Source organism: Scardinius erythrophthalmus, assembly GCF_964197995.2.
Source record: "Scardinius erythrophthalmus genome assembly, chromosome: 2".
NCBI lineage: Eukaryota > Metazoa > Chordata > Actinopteri > Cypriniformes > Leuciscidae > Scardinius > Scardinius erythrophthalmus.
Window position 1 is genome coordinate 27,575,707 of NC_138222.1, and position 22,236 is coordinate 27,597,942.

The 22,236-nt window shown below is 40.8% G+C and overlaps 1 protein-coding gene across 1 annotated transcript; it reads right to left on the reverse strand.

Moving 5' to 3' along the window:
- Nucleotides 1-173: 173 nt before the first annotated feature.
- On the reverse strand, nt 174-6,755 carry LOC308686875 (cytochrome P450 2J4-like). Its single transcript, XM_081358948.1, has 9 exons — nt 6,576-6,755; nt 5,956-6,118; nt 5,671-5,823; nt 5,331-5,491; nt 4,495-4,668; nt 4,240-4,378; nt 2,342-2,529; nt 1,969-2,110; nt 174-1,529 (listed from the first exon to the last, which is right to left on the reverse strand). Exons 1-9 carry the CDS (start codon nt 6,735-6,737, stop codon nt 1,321-1,323), a joined length of 1,491 nt encoding a protein of 496 aa, XP_081215074.1. The 5' UTR covers nt 6,738-6,755; the 3' UTR covers nt 174-1,320.
- Between the last annotated feature and the right edge of the window lie 15,481 nt (nt 6,756-22,236).

A 22,236-nucleotide genomic window follows, 5' to 3' on the forward strand; every position in this document is an offset into this window, starting at 1 on the left:
AGAAATTATACATCAAAGGTGGTGCTGAATACGGCAATAGAGAAGCCAATGGAGGACAGTCACCTGTTATCAGTTAATAATGTACAGTAGGGGGCGGTACATGTTACTTTCACTTGGTCGTATTCACCAAGACAGACGAAGGAGAAAGGCATAAAGTCAGTCTTCTTGCGCACGTGGTTGGCGGAACCAAGCACACGTGTGTAAATGTAGCCATGGAAGAGGTTTATAATCAGGTAAAGAGTGTATTATTGTCGGTTTGACAAAGAGTTATTTTACTAATCGGTCTCGATTGTATTGATACTGCTGTCTAATTCTGTTTATAAAGTGCACCGTATTTAAGCTTCCGTGTCTGTGTGTGACCGTTGGAGCTACGCTGCGGTGCAACAGTATCTCTCTTTCTCTATCGTTTGGGCTTTATCTTACTGCTGGTTCTGCCCTTGTGAAAAGAGAAACAAAATATTGTATGTTCTGAATATTAACTTGAGATATAAGCTTTTGTGTTGCTTAAACTTTTCACTCATGTTTTGTTTCCATTCTTTTCATGCGTAACAGCAGCTGGAAGAACAAATCAATGGACAAGAAGAGGAACCGTGCCATTTGATGTTTTGTGATAAATGATATATTTTATTTATTTGCATATTTTTACAATATAAATCATAGTTCCAACATTCATTTATTTTGTAGCCTGGCTACATCATGCTCAGTCAGTATGAAGCTGAGCTTTTTAGCAGCATACAATATAGGCCTACTTGTGTATTTTAAATGGTATTAAAGTGTATTTAAAAGCAAAATAAAAACAATTACTAAAACGCTACCACTGGAAGATTGCATGATTGCACAACGGAATAGCTGTAAATAATTGTTCAAAGATAAATGCAATTAAGCTGCCCATTATAGTGATCAAATTTTCATTAACCATTAACACGTTTGATGCATTTAAGAGACTGGGCTAATTGTCACAGGAGCTACAGTCTCAGTAAATAGGCTAGTTTTCCCTGGCAGTGATTTTTGTATGTTAGTTTTAAACGCCATTCAAATTCTAATTTATTTTTGCTGTAGGCATTGGGCAAATACAATAAAACCATATTAAGTTTAACATCTTAACAGACAAAGGAATTTTTCATAAATGTTAGTGCAAGTTGTCACATGTGCTTTATATGTTGTGATTTTGTAGTTTAGTAACTTAGAATTATTGGTTTAATGTCTTGTGCGTTTAAATTTAGCTGAAAAGCTAATATTAGTTTAATGGCATAGTATAATGTGTATAGTGTGATGTGATAACCCACTTCTGGGGCATGTTTTCACTGAAGGGCAACATGTTCAATGAACAGTTTCACTAGTCTCGTAAGGTGTACGTAGTTGTACAGTCAGACGGTAAGGTTTCACTGACTGTGTTGCACCAAATATATATTTGAAGTCTGGCTCTCCTGCATCCTTCGGCCAGATCAGACGGAATTGTCGCAGCACCGTGACCAGGATGAGGAAGAGCTCCATGCGAGCTAGATTTTCTCCTAAACACACACGAGATCCTAGGAAAAAGAAAAGTGAATGAACATAATACAAACGCACAGTTTGTTTACATTCTACTACACAAATGTGCTTTCTATTTGATCAATGTATTGTTTTGATCATACCAATGACCCTGTCTGTATAGTGTGTAAGGGACACCTCTGTCTGGATTACATATAAATAAGCAAAATGAGTCTACAGGGCGGGCCATTTATATGGATACACCGTAATAACATGGGAATGGTTGGTGATATTAAAGTCCTGTTTGTGGCACATTAGTATATGTCATAGTCACCACCCATCTTGAGGAGTTTGCCCCCTCACATATACTAATGTGCCACAAACAGGACTTTAATATCACCAACCATTCCCATGTTATTACGGTGTATCCGTATAAATGGCCCACCATGTAGATTAAAATACTTCTTTACACTGTCTAATAAAACATGCACAACATACCAGCAGAAAAAGGCATGAATGCATCAGGCTTCACAAATTCCCCCATTTCATTCAAGAAGTTTTGAGGGTTGAATTCATGTGGAAACTTCCACTGACTTTCCTCTCTGAGAGCAGATGACAGATAGGGGATGATAACTGTCCCCTGTAAGAGCAGATGTTTTTAACAAGATTAGCAAACCTCCCTTTCATAGTGAAGATGCTGTTTAGGAGTTGCAGTAATAACAGTTTGGGTGATGGATTGTTTTAATAAGATTAAATAATGGATATATGTTCTATACTCTTTCTTTTACGCCAGTTTTATGTGCCATATTAACTCTACATCTTTGATGTAAAGAAACATTTGTTGCCACACAGCAATTATAGTAAACGCCACCTTTGGGATGCTGTAGCCCTGGAGTTGAGTGTCGGTTCTAGCGGTGTGAAACATACTGAGAGGAGCAATGTCACCGAAACGCTGACCCTCATGAATCACTGCTTGAACGAAAGGCATGGCGTTTCTGTCCTCATATGTGACATGTTCACGAGCACCCAGGACTTCATCAATCTCCCGCTGACATTGCTCTGAAGATGTATAAATAGATATTAAAACAAAGACACAAATGGACATTGAAAAACTATGAATGCTACAAAAAAAATCACAAAAATAAAAATGCATTATATCATTTCAGAATCTTATTTTGCTGCATATTATTCTTTAATGCAAAATCCATAAAGAAATCTGTAACCCAGCCCACCTCATTTTTAGAAACAGAAATTTGCAATAAAACACACACACATACATCTTGAATATGTGGTTTACGGGGACTCTCCATAGGCCTAATGGTTTTTCCATCCCCTTACTCTAATACTAAAAGCATACCCCTAAACCCCATCACAGAAAACATTATGCATTTTTACACACATATATATACAGTACCAGTCAAAAGTTTGGAAACATTACTATTTTTAATGTTTTTGAAAGAAGTCTCTTATGCTCATCAAGCCTGCAGAAAAAACAACAAAAAAAAAAAACAGTAATATTATGAAATATTATTACAATTTAAAATAATGGTTCTCTTTTTTAATATACTTTAAAATGTAATTTCTTTTTGTGATGCAAAGCTGAATTTTCATCAGCAAGTACTCCAGTCTTTGGTTTCTTATGATCCTTCAGAAATCATTCTAATATGCTGATTTATGATCAATGTTGGAAACAGTTGTGCTGCTTAATATTTTTTTTATAACCTGAGATACTTTTTTCAGGATTATTTGATGAATAAAAAGTTAAAAAGAACTGTATTTATTTAGAATAGAAATCTTTTGTAACAATATACACTACCGTTCAAAAGTTTGGGAACAATAACTATTTTTTTTTTTAAGAAATTAGTACTTTAATTCAACAAGGATGCGTTAAATTGATAAAAGGTGATGGTAACGATTTATATTGTTAAAAATGTTTTTATTTTGAATAAATGCTGTTTTTATGAATAAATGCTGTTAACGTTTTACTCATCAATGAATCCTGAAAAAAGTATTCCAAAAAAATATATTAAACAGCACAACTGTTTCCATCATTGATAATAACTGAGTATCAAATCATCATATTAGAATGATTTCTGAAGGATCATAAGACACCAAAGACTGGAGTACTTGCTGATGAAAATTCAGCTTTGCATCACAAAAATAAATTACACTTTAAAATGTATTAAAAAAGAGAACCATTATTTTTAAATTGTAATAATATTTCATAATATTACTGTTTTTTTTTTTTTTTTTTAACTGCAGGCTTGATGAGCATAAGAGACTTCTTTCAAAAACATTAAAAATAGTAATGTTTCCAAACTTTTGACTGGTACTGTATATATAATATATTTTTTAATATATATATATTAAAAAAACATAAATTATTATGATTAATAAGCTGTTTTCCTCATGGGGACCAAAAAATGTCCCCACAAGGACAAGGAATTCAGATATTGCCATCTTTGTGGGGATATTTTGTCCCCATAACGTAGGGTTCACCTAAACCACACACACACACACACACACACACACACACACACACACACACACACACACACACACACACACCTATAATTTTTTGGGGGGGGGAATATATAAAATGTATGAATATTCAATTTTTTCATGACCAATCTTTAGCCAAATAAAATATATCAAAATGACATGGATTTATTCATGGCAATTCACCAACATGTAGATAATTTACTTTGACATGCAAAAGTTTTTAACATACAAACTCTCAATTAGGCACATCTTATCCACATTCCTTACCCTGAATATGAGTGTGCTTCATCAGATAGAGTGTTAAAGTTCGGAGTGTGTTAGAGGTTGTGTCAGTTCCAGCCGCAAACAGGTCAAACAGCAAAGTGGTCATTTGTGAGTCATCAAAGGTTGTGTGTTGATCTTCTCTCTGAAAATAAAATGATCTACTCACAAACCATTTTAAATCAACGAATATTAAACTCATATGCCGCTGAAAAAAATCAATAAAAATACATAACACACACAAACCATTGTAAGTATTACCTTCTCCATCTCCTCCAAGTAACAGTCAATCACGTCTCTTGGCTCCCCAGCAACATGTGACTTCCTGTGCTCATCCACAACTTTAAGAATATGTTTTCTGATTGTCTCATAATAGTGAAAAGCTTTCCAGAATGGCAGTGGAAAAATCCTTAACACTGGGGCTATTTCATAGAACTGTAATTCAGAATAAAAGCTTTTATATATATATGTATATATATATATATATATATATATATATATAGGCTATATATACAGTAGGGGAAATAAGTATTGAACACGTCATCATTTTTTTCAGTAAATATATTTCCAAAGGTGCTATTGACATGAAATTTTAATCAGATGTTGGTAACAACCCAAGTAAGCCACATACAAAGAAACAAACAAAAATAAGTTCAGAAATTAAATTATGTGTAATAATGTGAAATGACACAGGGAAAAAGTATTTTTGTTTGAAAAATGATGACGTGTTCAATACTTATTTCCCCCGCTGTATATAAATGCCAAGTCACCTTTATTTATATGGCGCTTTATACAATAAAGATTGTTTCAAAGCAGCTTTACAGTGATAAACAGGAAAATAATCATTAAACAGAAAAATCTTACAATCTATGTACAATGTACAATTTATTTTAGTGGTGGCTATTTACACTAAGTGAAAACAAACACTATAAATAACAGTAGAGAATAAATAGCAGCTTGCTTACACAAAGTGCAAATATTAGTAATATGCCTATTGCCTATATCTGTCCAATGGGGGGCGGAGTTTGTGAAAATAGCCTTTAACAACCAGGTTGGATATGTAATTAGATGCTGCCTTTATTTTTCGTTGTATTTACCATTGCCCATGGTCCAAAGACAATCTTTACAAGTTTTTCCATAGTTGTGATCAATGTCTGGAAATATTCATCCTGATAATTGAAACGTGAGCCAAAAATGATTGAGGCAATGATGTTTGAAGCAGCTCGGTGGTACAGATGTTGAGGGTCAATTGACTTTCCTGGTAGAGTTGTAGAGATATAAAGACAAGAAATGTTTACCATTCATGAATTTGAATTTTCTTTGGCAACTTTGAGATTTAAAAAATATCTATATTCAAACATAGGACACTGAACGTGTGATTAAATGTGTTACGTTAATATAGAGATTGAAAGTGACAGGTGAGGAGGCGGTATATACCAGCAGATTCCTCCAGTTGTGCGCAGATATATTTGACTTCTTCCAGAATCCTCTGCTCCATACTTCTCTTTCCAAGGCCAAAGTTCCTCAGTGTGGTCAGAGCAAAGCGCCGATGTTCCCGCCAGCTGTCTCCATAATCTGCCATGATCACCCCTAAACACACAAAATGATCAGGGAACACTCTAAGCCCAGCAGAGAGAATGTTGCAGTGCAATGCACTGTGTTATGTGAGTAGTATATGATTTGCTGCTTGAGTACTCAAGTATTTTGTGTATGCTGCATTACCTTTGCTCCTTGTTATATGACTGACCATCATGTTCTCTGGTCTACCAGCAAACTCCGCCGCTTTTGTGATCAGTGCCTCCCTGATCATTTTCTGTCCTGTCAACACCACTGCTGGCTGTCTACCAATGTTCAGTGCGTAGATTGATCCATAGCGCTGAGCAAACTGTACAAAAACATTCAAGTTGAAGACCACAAACTCAGAGCAGAATGTTATTGCTGTGTCATGCTGTATGAATGTAGTCTGATTTCTTTTCATAACTTTTTTATAAGGGTACGTTTACAGGACAACGATATGCTTAAAACGGAAAAGTTTTTCCTTTGAGTTTTCCGCGACCATTGGCAAAACGATCCCCATTCACACGGATCCGTGAAAACAACTAAAAACGCTGTATTCATTGGATTTTATTTTATTTCATTTTTTTATTGAAAGCCAGTAACATACAAATAATATGACAATAATCCAACATATAGGCTAGTGTAAAAAATATTAACCGGAGAACTCAAAGGAAAAACTTCTCAGTTTTAAGCATAGGCTACTGTTGTCGTGTAAACGTACCCTTAGTTTGATGTATTTAGTACTTTTAATGCAGCAGTCTCCTGTTTACGACTGATGTGCTTACCTTGTCAAAGTCCTTTAACGGGTTTATGCGGTCAAATTGTAGCAAATTTCCAAAAAATGGAACAGGAGTGGGTCCAGGGGGGAAGTTTTTAGGTCGCCGAATTCTGAACTGCAAGAAGAGAAGAAAGGCTCCGAGACACAACAGAACCAGTGCGGTCAACATGTTTACTGATCTACTGGACAGCCCTCTGAAACCTGCTATTTATGCAAATAGAGAACTGATACGCATGCACACAAAACTACTTCTTTCAACTCTGCTGAACTCTTAGAACTCTGCTGAACTCTTAGAACTCTGCTGAACTCTTAGAACTTTGCTGAACTGGAGTCTGGAAACATAGACTATAGGTGAAAAGTTAAACTATGATATGAGTGGAGAGGTAATATCCCAGTCATGTCACACAGTAGCCTACTCTTGATAAAGTTCCTCCTGAAGGTCCAACAAACACGCCCTATAACATTGTCCAAGTTTGCGGATCTATGACTGCAAGTTTGTGCAGCAGTAGCCTAATTCTTTTTTAGGTTTCGATAGCCAAAATATTCTAGTGACCAAACCCAAGTTGAATTTTCAATTTACTGTAGTTTCTTTAAAATGTATGAAGAAAACATGTTTGTTTTGTATATTGTAAGGTGGTGCATAAAGTCTATGATCACATGTGCTCTTAGAAATGCACAACAGAGCTTAAACTGGATTGTCTTTCTGTAGTAGCCATAGCTAGAAATGAAATTGTATCTTTCCATTTTTATCCAGTGACTCACCGTTGCCTATTCTCAATCACAATGGTATTATGCCCATGTTTAGTTTTCAACATCAGGTATTCTGAAAACAAAATGAACTGACACAATTTTTCAGAGCAAGCATATTTCGCATATCAGTACTGACCACTCAGCTGTGATTGGTGCAGTCAATGTGGGCCCAGTTTGCACATCATACACAATTGTTATTATTATTAATTATTGCTGTTATGTCCTCCAGCATGGGGAATTCTTACCCCAAACATCAATTTAGTAGCTTGTGAAAGTAACTTGAAAAACTGATTTAATCATATATAAAGTCTTTTGTCTCAAAATATATGTAACCATTCCATCCCAGAATCCACTTTAGCTAATTGTGAAAGATTTAAAAAATTGTTAAGCTACACATTAAATCAACTTTCCTCAAAACAACATTTAGACAATGTAAATGATCTATTGGATTAGGACAATTATGCAATGCAAATGTTTTTTTTTTTTTACCTAGCATACAGACTAGTAATCTTTTTATCTTCTTCTTTGGTGTTTTATGGCATCAAAACAAGTACAGGGTCAATATCACTATAAAGTGCCTTTGGTGTCCTCATCAGAATCGCTTAGTCATCATGAACATAATGCAAAATAATGAAATTCTGAGGTTTTATTATAAATGGCCAAACACTTACACACATAAAAGTACAATGATACATCTCTTGAAATAACACACCATTTTCTTTGATTGGATGTATGTGATTTTGGCATGTCCCACACGCTGCTCAGCTAACTTCAGTGAGTGTAAAAAGTGGTTAAATGACATAAAATTAAAATACTTTTTTAATGTACTTATTGTCCTCAGCAAGTTATTTAACAAAACAAGTCATTTTGATTATTTATATTTTATTGTCATAATAATTTTAAGCAGTTTGCATGTGTCCCTGAAATTGCTGTCCACCCTGTCATTATGGGGTAAACGCCCATTTAAGAAACCAACTGATGTACTCAGTGACATCCCCTCCCCCCTTTGGTCTTTCTTCAGTGGAGGTTAAAACATCTGCAACACACACAATAAGTATCTACACTTATATTTCCTAATTTTCATCATATTGTGTTTGTAGTTGCCTGTTGTCAAGCTTAACATGTCCACCCTGTCGTTGTGAAATATTAATTAAAATAAAAACTTTTCAGAAATTCTAAATATATATTTTAAACAGTGCACAGTCAGCTTCAACAGTGAATCACTTTGCTAACTGCTGTACACCATGTGCTCATTAAATACTAACTTTAGACAAAAAATGTCCACCCTGGCATGGTTCATGACAGGGTGGACATTTGCAACTCCTGAAAATCAGCCTGAGCCAGGCCCCTCCTTCTTCTATATTGGTTAAGGGTTTCTTGAAGGTCCTGTTGTTTTTAAAATGTTCCCCCGTTCTATTTAACTCATTAAAGCATTTGTCCACCCTGTCATGCCAAGTTCCACCCTGTCATTTTGTTGTCCACCCTGTCATGTTCAACTTTTAGGATGAAAATAAACAAATTATTTTAACAAGTTAACAAAACCTTGTGTGTGATAATAATAAGCAAATGGGGGCCAGTTAGTATTGTTTTAAATTTTGACTAAATATCTTTATTGTTAGATTTTATTTAGAATAGAATGTGCAACTATCGCATATTTTATTGAGCAATACATATTTAAGCAGTAACTTCATTATTATAAAAATACTTTTACCATTAACTAAAATGTTTTGTTGGGAAAGAGACACATTATCTTTCCTCAGATCTACATTTTATAATCACTATGCCATGAAAATGTATTTATTCTACCATGAATTTGTCCATGACAGGGTAGACATATTTTATGGTTTGCTCGTATATTGTCAGCTTGCAGTTAATTTATAAAAAGTGCTGGAGCTTGACCAATATGCATTTCTAACAGCCTAATGTCTCCTTAATACAACACATATAATGTTAAATGGAAAATCTCAGATTTTTTTTAGGGAAATTGTGAAGTCTCAAAGGCACTTTATGGTGATTTTGACCCTACAGAGTTTTCTTTTTAAAAACACAACTCTGCCCCTGACCCTGTTCTCAGAGGCCCTCCCAACAGTACGTTTTAGATGTGAAACACACCTGACTCAACTCGTTAGTTTTTTTAGTAGTGGACTCCAAGACCTAAAATAGATATATGATATGTTTACTGTTAAGGGGCCTCCAGGAATTAGGCAAATTGTTCTCAATCCTGTACCTAAAAGTCCCTGATGTTGCACAATTTGGATGTTTCCCTTGACTGACCTTCAGGCTGGGTCATGGAGTCTCTACTAAGGACCTGGATTAAATCAGATGTGTTAATTGAGATGTGTTAACTGTGGTAGTTGTTTCTGCTTTAAATTAATACATTTTTAGCTAACTGTATGGTCTGTATATGTACATTTCTAAAATACACAGAACAGTGTATTTTGAACAGTGAACAGTAACAGAGAACAGAGGTTTCGTTTAGTAACCGATTACGTTCTCTTACGAGAGGTTCTCTCGTATTGCGTAAGTAGCTTACGCTGCGGTAACACCCTTGTCAACGCTGTGCGCGCCCAGCATCCACTGAATGAGTCCTAGGGAGAGCCCGGGGAACGTGATAGCAGGGAGCTGGGCGGCCTATAGAAGGCTAGCGCAGTACACAAGCACATACTAGGGAGCACAGAGCGGCACAGCCGGTCTGAACTGACAATTCCCTGTGTAGTACAGCTCAACCAGTAGAGCTAAATCAACCAACGTAGCCAGCGCACTGATAGTGGGCCGGTCTACGCGAGACTTAGACTGATAAAATCTTTGCCTGCAAGGCGGGAACTTCCAGGTTGTAAAACCTGACAAATGTAGAGGGGGAGGCCCAGCCTGCCGCTGCACAAATGTCGTGAATGGAAATCCCGCTGGACCACGCCCACGATGAGGCCATGCCTCTGGTGGAGTGAGCTTGAACGCCCAGTGGGCACTGCAGGTCTTTAGACGCATAAGCAGTTGCGATAGCGTCCACTATCCATCTGGACAGACTGTGTTTCGAGGCGGCGAGACCCTTGGTGCGCCCTCCAAACGAAACAAAAAGCTGCTCCGAGCGCCTGAAAGCGGCGGAGCTTGTGATGTAGTTTCTCAGTGCCCTGACCAGGCAGAGGAGATTGCTATCGGCCTCGCTGCCGGGAGTTGGCAGGGCTGAGAGGGAAATGACCTGCACTCTGAAGGGAGCGCCCAATATTTTGGGAACGTAACCATGCCTCGGTCTGAGAATAACTTTAGAGTCGTTAGGTCCGAAATCGAGGCAAGTGGCGTTAACAGATAACGCGTGAAGGTCTCCCACACGTTTGACTGAAGACAGAGCTATCAGAAAAACGGTTTTGAGCGTGAGGTATTTCGTATCCAGTTTCTAAGGGTTCAAAGGGATGCGTTTTCAGGGCCTCCAAGACCAGTGAAAGATCCCATATAGGAACCGAGGGGGGTCACGGGGGGTTCATCCTCCTGGCTCCTCTAAGGAAGCGGATGATGAACTCGTTCCTTCCTAATGCGCGGCCCAGCTCTGAGACAGTGAAAGCTGCAATGGCTGCAACATAGACTTTAAGCGTGGAGAGGGACCTGCCCGCGTCCAGTAGCTCTTGAAGGAAACATAATACTTGTGATACCCCACATGTCTGTGGATCGAGCCCCTTGGCAGTGCACCATTTGTTAAACACCGACCATTTTGACGTGTAGAGCCGCCTCGTAGAGGGGTTGTATGATCGTGTTCATAACCCCTTTTGGCAGATCAACGGGTAACCGTTGAGGCTCCATGCATGCAGAGACCAGCGCTCTGGATGGGGATACCAGATCGAGCCGCGGGCTTGAGAGGGAAGGTATCGGCCAGGTATCTGCCAGGGGACTGTGTCTGCCAGCTGTATCAGTTCCGGGAACCAAGCTTGGTTCTCCCAGTATGGGGCTATGAGGAGCACTGTGTGGCTCACTTCTCTGACTCTCCTGATGACCTGAGGCAGCAGAGAGACCGGGGGAAAAGCATATAGCGGGCCGCTGGGCCAGTGCGTCCTCATTCTTTGTAAAGAACTCTGGGCAGTAAGCATTGTCTTTTGACGCAAAAAGGTCGACTTTCGCTTTGCCGAAACGACGTCACAGTGACTGGACTGTTTGGGGGTGTAGAGACCACTCCCCAGGGGGAACGTTGTCCCTGGACAGTCTGTCGGGGCCCTCGTTCATGTGGCCAGGCACATGCGCGGCTCTCAGCGAGCGCAGAGAGTGCTGAGCCCACACGAGGATGCGTTCCGCCAGGGTGCAGAGCGTCTTTGATCTGACACCGCCCTGGCGATTCACATAGGCCACTACATGTATTGTCCGTGCGGACTAGAACATGGTGACCTAGGAGGAATGGGAGGAAGTGTTTGAGCGCTTTCTCGACCGCGAGTATCTCTAGACAGTTTATGTGCAGGAGATTCTCTGCTACACACAGGTTGGACCTGTGTGTAGGTCCAACCGAGGTTGGAAGCGTCTGTCGAGACAACTTTCCGGTGTGAGATCACTCCCATAGTCACTCCTGTGTGATACCATTCGGCTGCCAGCCAGGGCTGCAGGGCTGAAATGCAGCCCTGATTCACTCTGACTCGCGAGCCGCCGGCCGCCCAGGCTCAGTGGGCCACGCGCGCTTTCAGCCACCATTGAAGCGGGCGCATGCGCAATACGCCCAGCTGAAGCACTGCTGCAGCTGGGGCCATATGCCCCAGGTTACGCTGGAATGTCCTTAGCGGAACCTGGCTGCCTATTTCGAGGGATGCGGCGAGGTGACGGATGCGGCGTGCGCGCTGCTCCGACAATCTGGCCGTCATAGCCACCGAGTCTAGTTCTATTCCAAGAAAGGAAATTGACTGACGGGGCGATAACGAGCTCTTGGTCCAGTTGACCGAGAGACCCAGACCCTCCAGATGGCTGAGAAGCGCTGTTCTGTGAGACACAAGTTCCGTCTCTGACTGCGCTAGAATAAGCCAATCGTCCAGATAGTTCAGAATCCGCATTCCCTGTCTTCTCAAGGGAGCGAGAGCCGTGTCCATGCATTTCGTAAATGTACGGGGTGCTAAAGACAGGCCGAACGGCAGGACTGTGTATTGATATACTCTACCGTCAAAGGCGAATCTCAAGAATGGCCTGTGACGGGGAGCTATCTGGATCTGAAAGTACGCGTCCTTTAGATCAAGAGAAATAAACCAGTCTCCTGGGTGAATCTGCGCGAGGATTTGTCTGGTTGTAATCATTTTGAACGGCCGTCTCATGAGGGCTTTGTTCAGATGTCTCAGATCTAAAATAGGTCTTAACGCTCCATCCTTCTTGGGTACGGGTAAAAGCCTGACTCGCTCAGAGAAGGATGAACCTGTTCTATAGCCCCTTCGCTATTTCTGCTCGAAGCAGGTGTGCTGCTTCTAAACTCACTTTTCGTCTCCGTCTGCGCTAGAAAGCGCGGGGGGCGACGAGCGAATTGAAGCGAATAGCCGTGTTTTATAATATTCAGCACCCATTCTGACGTGCCCTGAATAGCTTCCCATGCTTTTGCATGCATAGCTAGGGGTCGAATGGTCTCTGGATTCAGATCGCCGCGCTGCGCAGGATGAGGAACCTGTATCAGAGAGGATAGGGCGGCGCACGCGCCGCCGGTGCTCGAGCACGGGGGCTGGTAAACAGTGCTGGCCGGCTGTACAGCGTACGGTGGCTCGATCCCAGGGGATGGAGCGCGTTTTGCTGTCAAACAGCCCTGGCGCGAGAGCGGCGTGGGGTTTATCGTGTCTGGGATTGAGTGCGCGGCAGAGTTTGCACTCATAACAAGGCCAGTGTTTGGGAGCTTTAGAGGATCTGTAACCCGAGGTAACTGAATGGCAGAGCGGGCAGCGGGTAGGTGTGAGCACAGAGTTGTGGGCACATTTACTACACTTAGTACTCGAGCGCCGTGTGTCCGCTCTATGAGGGAGCGCTGTGAGCGCGTTACCAAGGGGACCGTGTTTGTGTGTAGCAGTGAGCACATGGGAGTGGGCAAATTTTCTACACTTATGACACCTTCGGCCAGAGCCGGAATGTTTGTGAGCTTTAGAGGATCTGCAACCCGGGGTAACTGAGTGGCAGAGCGAGCAGCGGGTAGGTGTGAGCGCAGAGTTGTGGGCACATTTACTACACTTAGTACTCGAGCGGCGTGTGTCCGCTTTATGAGGGAGCGCTGTGAGCGCGTTACCAAGGGGACCGTGTTTGTGTGTAGCAGTGAGCACATGGGAGTGGGCACATTTTCTACACTTATGACACCTTCGGCCAGAGCCGGAATGTTTGTGAGCTTTAGAGGATCTGCAACCCGGGTAACTGAGTGGCAGAGCGAGCAGCGGGTAGGTGTGAGCGCAGAGTTGTGGGCACATTTACTACACTTAGTACTCGAGCGGCGTGTGTCCGCTTTATGAGGGAGCGCTGTGAGCGCGTTACCAAGGGGACCGTGTTTGTGTGTAGCAGTGAGCACATGGGAGTGGGCACATTTTCTACACTTATGACACCTTCGGCCAGAGCCGGAATATTTGTGAGCTTTAGAGGATCTGCAACCCGGGTAACTGAGTGGCAGAGCGAGCAGCGGGTAGGTGCAAGCGCAGAGTTGTGGGCACATTTACTACACTTAGTACTCAAGCGGCGTGTGTCCGCTTTATGAGAGTGCGCTCTGTGAGCGTTACCGGGGAGAACGTGTTTGTGTGTAGCAGTGAGCACGTGGGAGTGGGCACATTTTCTACACTTATAACACCATCGGCGTTATAGGAAACTGATAAGCGAAATGCTTTGATGGCTCATATGTTTAGACGCTCATAAATACTCAAGCACCATCCTGTGAGAAATGTGTGAGAAACGGAGGTGGCCGGTGAGTGACGCGCGCGGCCGAGCCGCGAGGTAGCTTTCTTATAACGTAAAGAAAGCCAGCCCGGGACCGTCTACTTCTGACATCCCTTGTGAGCGACGCGTTTGCGCGGCTCGAACAGGGGGGGAGAGCGCAGGAAGGGGCGTGCGTCATCCAGGGGGGTAGCTTTCTTGTAACATAAAGGAAGCTATAGCCCGAGACCGTCCGTTTCTGACATCCCTTGTGAGCGGCGCCGTTTGCGCGGCTTGACAGAGGGGAGTAAGCAGCTGTCTATGATAGCAGCGCTGTCTGCTTCATCCCCTGAGGCGACGGCAGTGCGGGCGAAGCCGGCCGCTGCGCGTCGGGAAGTGGAGGGGAGAAGGAGATAGCGAGGCTCGCGGGAGGGTCTCCGGCGAGCGCTCAGCTGTCATAACCGGCTCAGGAGGCCTTTGAGAGCGGCGTTTCTTCTTACGCGGCCCGGAAGAGGCAGCCGGAGAAGGATCATCAAACATGGCGAGTCGAGCCCGCAGGGTCGACATCGGCAAATCCTCACACTGTTCGCAGCCGCCCGAGGAAAGGGCGCGGCTGCGTGGTCTGCACGAGCTACAGAATGAGCGAGGCATTTGAAACAACGCCTCGCGCTCTTTTAGATGCAAACACACACAACATGTGTGAAGCAGGCAGGGAAAGCTGAAGGCTGCCGGCTTCCTCAGTCTGAAGCTGCTTGTCCACCAGCGTCTCGATTTCTGACGCGACGCCAAAGCCCATTCATTTCCTATGGAACTACGTCAGGCAGCAAAAACGTCCCGCAAAGCATGATGGGTCGCGTCACGTCGATTTGGTCAACAGCGGCGCTGCAAAAAAGTATCTCGGTGGATATTTTATGCAAATGAGAGCGTCAAAACGCGGGGCAGCAGCCAATTGGAACTCGGTGGCGAGAATTTGTGTATGGGCATTGCTATGGTTTCATATTTAAAGCACATTCCTCCAAGCAGCGAAAACGTCAAAGGCGTCGCGTCGGAACAAAAATTGATCGGACGCTGGAGGACAAGGGGCTTGAGATCCTCGGCATGCTGGTCGGTTGATTTGACGGTGGCTTCCTCAGAGTCCAGCGATGCGGAGAGTTTCACTGAAGACACAGAAATCAGTGAAACAGCCCCTGAGCCTCGCTTATATACGCTAAGCCACACCCCTTTTGGCGGGCTGTGACGCGTGAAGCGCGCCAAGCGCACTCATTGGATGTGACGTCACGCCAAGGGCTCAGCGATAGGCTGCTGCAGTTGCCGCAGGGCAGCCAATGGGCACGCTAGTAAGCCTGCCCTAGGTCTGCAGGCTGCCGCACTGCGTTGACAAGATTATTAAAACTTAAGGATAATTTTTGGCTTCAGTATCTCGAGAAAGAAGACTTTCCCGCAGCGTAAGCTACTTACGCAATACGAGAGAACCTCTCGTAAGAGAACTTGGACATAGTCACCCCTGATAACAGATCACTCTAAATTGTAATGTAGACATGCATTTTATGTAAAGCTGCTTTGCCCTTCTTACATCTGAAAAACCTTCACAAAGATTATTATGATGTGCTTATTAACAAGTATTGTCAAAATTAATAAATGAATTGAGAATAGTAGATAGACAAATAGTTCCAACTCTGAAAATGCGTGCACGCGGATCTTTTCTCGTCCTAAACTAATCTTTTTCTCATTCATTAGTGCTGATCTAATCTGTCTATCGGCATACTGCAGCCATGATAGTCCCCAATTAACCCAGACTGACCGTCACCAGAACAGGGAAGGTAAGAGGAACTGTTGCTAAGCTACTGCTAGTTAGCAACCAATCAGAAACACCATGACAAAAGCAAAATGTGTGTGTAAACTGGGTCGAATCGACGTTTGTCGGTCGAGTGTGTTATCAACTTTCATCTCATAAATACATGCCAACGTTTCTTGGACTTTAAGAGCAGCACAGAACAGATAAGACAATGAGGTAAAGGTAACGTAGGTAGTTTGTTTACAGTTCAGATGAGTTCGTTAGCTAACGTTACATTGCGAAGCTAGCTTAAAGTTATCCAGGAACAACAAGTTTAAGACTTTAACCTGGAACAAAGACAGAATGTTGATCGATCGCTTGCATATTGGTAATTTTCATAAATAAACTGCTAGCTGTGATACAGGCTCGCGTGGCCAAGTGACTTAGCTGCTAAACTGGAAATGATTTAATCGACCACTAGTCTCTGACTTAATGCGAGTGGTATAATGTGTGTGTATCTAATGTCTTTGTATATGTAATGTTATGCATATTTTGTTAGACTAAGTTAATAAGGTAAGGTTTCATCAAGATAGGTTCAGAAAGATCATCGCTTGAAACGGTGATTCCTGGCTGCTCTTTGTTCATTAACTTACTCCTTTACTTTGACTAATATCAAAGTCCTTTTAGGCAAGTCGTGCCACTCGGCCGCCATCTTGGCAACGCCTCCGGGCAGCTATTTCGGACTAACAAGACCAGGCTCCTATCTAAATGAATGGATTAGAGAGTCAGAACTGCACTTTCACTGGTCACCGGGACATAAAAACTGCATGTATAGAAACAGCAGTAAAATATGATAAAAATTGCTGAAAAAGTTTGATGACTTTGCCCCAAAATAAGGTTTAAAATGCCTTTTCCCCCACAGGTTATACCTTTACTACGCATGCGCAAGGGTTCACGTTCCGGACACCAAACTTAATTTACGTCTCTTATCCAGAATGCCGGTGTTGTGCCAAGCACTTAAACAATTATATGTATTTAAATGTCTGAAACCTAAAATAAACATTATGTGGTTAAAACACTGAACAGTTGTGATAGAGCCTATGACAAGCGCTGAGCGCGTCCGTCTTTGGCTCAGCGCCAGCCACAGCGCGAAAGCAGCACAGGTTGAATATGGCAGTTGACGTCACGTCACTGTACATTCGCTCCTTAGTGGTCAGCTGCTGACTGTTAAAAGCAGATGATTGGCTTTCCAGCGGGAGGGGCGGGACATGTGCATACAACCGCTATCTTTGCCGTTACGGGTTTTCCTTATATAGTTGTATTGAGGATTGAGGAAGTGGCATGTCTCATATAAATTGTCTCTGCTAATATACACGCTCACGATAAAATCGAATAGTGCTACCTGCTTAAATAATAAATCTAGGCTACTGCAGGATCTAGGAAAAATCTAATTGTTACTAAAACAGAAAATGTTGCTATTAGTAAACAAAAACAATTTCTAAAGCTAGGTCTTCTAAACATTAGATCACTCACACCTAAGGCAGTTATTGTAAATGAAATAGTCACAGATAATAGCATTGATGTACTTTTGCCTTACTGAAACCTGGCTTAAAGGGGCAGTAAGTAAGAATTACTCCCATCTAGTGGTGAATTTGTATTTTGCAATCAAACTAATTTTGCTCTCCAGCGCCTCGCGTTTTCAAATGCGCGTTGCATCTACGGTAAGCGATATGTACCAAAAAGCTTTGACAGGATGTCTTCTAATAGCACCTCGTCGAGTTTTCCTTCTGGTGAACTGGTTTGTAATTTCAAACAAACTACAACTTGACACAACGAACAAACGAATGTTACAGTTTTGAACAAACAAAACTTACAACCTTGTTTATAGGACCTTCTCTACTTTACTCAATAGCTGCTATTCATCAAAGAGCCTGTTTAACTTTTAACTATGTTCTACTGTCTATATCAGTGTTTCCCAACCTTTTTTCAGTCAAGGCACCCTTTGAAATTTAAAAAAAATGTGTGGCACCCTACACTAGTGTTGTCACGATACTACTTTGATACTATACTTTGAAATGTGCTAGTTCTGTTTTTTATTATTATTTTTGATGTGCACAAATAAATGACAGGTAGGCTACCATAAGATTTTCTTCTTCCTGTTCCTTTTTTTTCTTCGTTCATGCATGTTACAAATGAATGAATGAATTAAACATTTTTAATTTTATATAATATATAATTTTGTTATAATTGCACAAGATAGCTTGTTTTTACTATATTTTATGTAGCCTAATAATTTCACAGTAAATCTCCAAATTAATGTAGAAACATCATAAAGACAGTATATTTCAAATAATTGTTTAATGGCATCTTTTTATGAATGAAGTGTTATTTGATTCTGATGTCACTGCTGCACTGTCACATGTGGATCCCAAGCGTCCCATTTTCTCACAACTCTTAACGTTCATTTAAGACTTTATTTAACTAATTTAAGACTGCTCTCATGAGGATACTCAAAGCGAAAGCGCGAAAGAGAAGTCGAGTCTGGCGCGAGTCGTGTCAGCATCACAGACAGCGCATTCTCTTTTGTATTTTCTCGCTTGCATGGTTAGAAGCATTTGCATGAAGAAGAACGTGATTATATAATGTAACGCTAGCCAAAGGATGACAGAAAAAAAATGCTGCTTTAATTGCGTTAAATATTTTTAACGTGTTAAACTGAAAAATATTAATCGCACGCGTTGCGTTGACAGCAGCACAACCGATGTGAATACGCGACAAGACGGACGTTGTGACAATTCGTGTGTATTTGACTGTAAGCGCATCAATGAAAAATAGGCAGCTTTATGTGGACGCACTGGGAATGAGGCACGGGAATAAAATCACATGCAAGCGCAACCTCCGCAATTCTACGCCAAAAACTTATGATTTGCATTTGTATTATAAATTTGTGCGCATTATTTGTTGTTATTAGAGACTTCCGACGATCCGAGATTGATGGTAAAGATTTGTTTTTTTTTTTTACACAGTTTCCCGCTGGGAAACGCTGGTCTATATAGGCTAATAAAAAAATAAAAAGCCTGTAATTAAGACCTTAACATTGACTTACCTGTCGAGAAGAAAGCAGGCAACTTCAGCGTCTCTTTTGAAAGCTTTCTCCTGCATTAGCTATCCCGACATTATAGCTAATAACCCTTGTTTTTGTAATCTCCGATCACGTTTCCTTTTACGGTCTTATTGTGGAGTTTTTCGACTAAGAGGACTCGTTATCCTTTGACTTAACCGTGCAGTGCAGCCTTTTAAACTTGCCGGGGCAGTGACAAAAGCGCCTCTCACTGCTCTGCTCCGTTTCTGCTGGTTTCAGTCACTTGACGCGGGCTCTGAACGAAAACGCGTTGTGGAAACGCGTTGGCCTAGTACTTTTTGTCCCTCTCTGCTATTATAGTTTTTCCAAGATGGCGGAACTACATGGAAGCCTCCGTGGACCTACCCGCATAGACATAATAAATACATAGACGCCCTATTGGCCGCTTTGGAACGTTGCTGCGATACGTCAACGCGTCCGCCATTTTGTGGAGGGCAAGACTGCGCTGTAATCAAATGCAAGTTAACAGGTGAGCTGCGGTTTTTCTGTATAAAAACCAAAAAAAATTACATTTATCAACCGATTTCGGTGGTTTGTATGTGGTGTACAAAAAAGTTCCATCTGTAGAAATTTAAACTCTCGATAGTTTGACTTATAATTATTTATTTATTTTAATAAGGAATGGCCAAAGCTCAGGCTTGTCATGTATTTAGCTTTTCATTCTTGGATAAGAATTGTGAACACCCCCATACTGAGATATAATTTAATTTTCACATTAAATTAAATAAAGTTTTCTTATTGTGGGAAAAGCATATTCTGTCATTGACCCGATTTTAGCAATAACAAAGATAACTGATGGATCCTTTATGGTAATACATATGATATGGTACAACTACAGTGCAATGCAAATAGTAAATATAAGATAAAGTGAGAGGTAGGCAGTAAATAGTTTAGTCAATAAAATAAACAAACAGTATACAGTAAATAAAATAGTAATGAAAAGTATAATTATAATATCATAAGTACTAATATAATAATGATAATATATTGATAATAGCATATAGTTTATGTATAATACTATAATAATAGCAATAGAATATGAAATATCAATTACAGAATATAGACAATAAAAAATTATAAGTTAAATAGTTACTATGAATAGTAAAATAATTTAACAGCATATATAATAGATTGATAATCGCAAGTGGTATATTATTATAATAACAATAATAAATCACGTAAATTTATACATTTTAAAATATTATTACATAGGCTATATAAAATAAAATGACGCAACCCTGTCTCTTTTTGTTTAATTTCAGTTTTTAAAAGGTATAAGAAGCTATACAAGTCAAGAAATAAAGTAAACGATCCAGTCAAACATACAGCAGGCTACACTGTTAAAGTTAAATAGCCTAAATATATAAAGTTATGAAACTTCACTTTGCCCTCAGCCAAAACAATCTGCCAAGGAACAAATTATAGATTAATGAAACCAAAGATCGCCCGTTAGATAAACACAAGACGAATTATTCTCTCTAGACTGACAGCGGCGAACGTCAGAACTCAGAAGCACTATAGCCGAGGCAAGGCTGTTCTCGGCGGGGTACATGAGCGCTGAGCGCCAGCGGTGATCGCTGGATCTCACAACTCCGAAACCGTCAGATAACATTTTTAAAAAGGCGCTCTCATTATAAATAAACCACAGATTTGAGCTTTAAACAACTACGTTGTCGACTGAAAAACTCTTAAAACTACATTTCGTGACACAATAACAGTAGTATTTTTAAATTTCGCGGCCTTTCTCCTCTGAAAATAAAAATAGTAAATGAAATGCAACCAGAAACAAATTTTCAATTTTGCTTGTGAAAGGTAATTCCCTGAGACCTGTTTTCAATTGTGTGGCGATTTGTAAAGCCCCAAGCAGCACAAGAAATAGGCATTTTTCTCAATTCTCGTTATGAGAAGTATGGGAAAGTTGCCCTCCGCAGTATGGCGGCGCCGTTGACGTACGATCCAGCGGCCAATAGGGCGTCTATGTATATTATGTCTATGCCTACCCGTCCCATGTATATAAAGATAATAAATTCTTCGTTTACGAGGATAAGTCAGATCATTGGCAGAGGTATTTGGACACCATTGAGGACATATTTATGAATAAAAATATTGATTTTAGATAATAAAATACCTAAAAAGTTACTTATTGTCCCTTTAAACCAAATGATTATTTCGGTCTAAATGAGTCTACTCCATCAGGATACTCCTATAAGCATGAGCCCCGTCTGATTGGTCGTGGCGGCGGTATTGCAACAATCTGTAGAGATTTTCTTAGTGTTACTCAGAAAACGGGTTATAAGTTTATTTCATTTGAAGTACTTGTACTAAATGTTATGCTCTTAGATGCTAGAAAAACATCCCTATTATCTTTAGCCTTGGCTACCGTATATAGACCGCCTGGGCCTTACGCTGATTTCCTAAAAGAGTTTGCAGATTTTCTCTCAGACCTACTGGTCAATGTCGATAAAGTATTAATTGTTGGAGATTTTAACATACACGTAGATAATTCAAATGATGCGTTAGGGGCTGTGTTTATAGATTTATTAAAGGACAATTCCGGTATTTAACACTTTGAGTCTATTTTATAGTTTGTTTTGGATGAACAAGAGTGGTGGACAAAGAAATTTTGTCAATGGTTCCTGTCGCGATTTTTTGACTAGTTTAGAATTGCCCATGACCACATTTGAATGGGAGTCAATGGCCATGCACAAACATGTCCTTAAAACAACCCTAAACGTTCGTTTTCAAAACTGTGCAACTCACCGAGTGGTTAGTGGTGTTCGTTGATGTTCCAAAACAAGTAGCGTAGCGAAATACAGTTTCTGTCGTGTTTTATTTGGCATTTTGTAAAATCCATTGATTTCCATTGGAGGACTAATTGCTCGTTGATATTACTGCGCTAACGGAAACGGAAAGGATGCTGTTTACATTTGATTGTAGTCTTTTAGGTCTTTTCGCTCGGTTTCCTGTCTCTCAGAAGCTATGCTCGCCTCAACGCTGAAATCCTACGAATTCCTGATAAGAATTAAACTAGTAAAAACTATAATAATTCTTAAAAAAAAAAAAAAAAAAAAAGCTATGCTCGCCCAGAGAATGGCTCGCCTCAGAAGGCTAGAGCAACTGAAGTTGCGGAAGAGCGGAAGTTTATACGCGGTTGTGAGGTATCTGAAAAAATAG

Bases quoted from the DNA above. Each gene is read 5' to 3' on its own strand.
- LOC308686875 (XM_081358948.1), bottom strand. From the start codon at position 6,737: ATGTTGACCGCACTGGTTCTGTTGTGTCTCGGAGCCTTTCTTCTCTTC. The intron at 6,119-6,575 runs GTAAGCACATCA...GTTTTTGTACAG, and splicing joins CGTTAAAGGACTTTGACAAG to TTTGCTCAGCGCTATGGATC. The intron at 2,530-4,239 runs GTAAGGAATGTG...ATACATCTTCAG, and splicing joins GAAGCACACTCATATTCAGG to AGCAATGTCAGCGGGAGATT.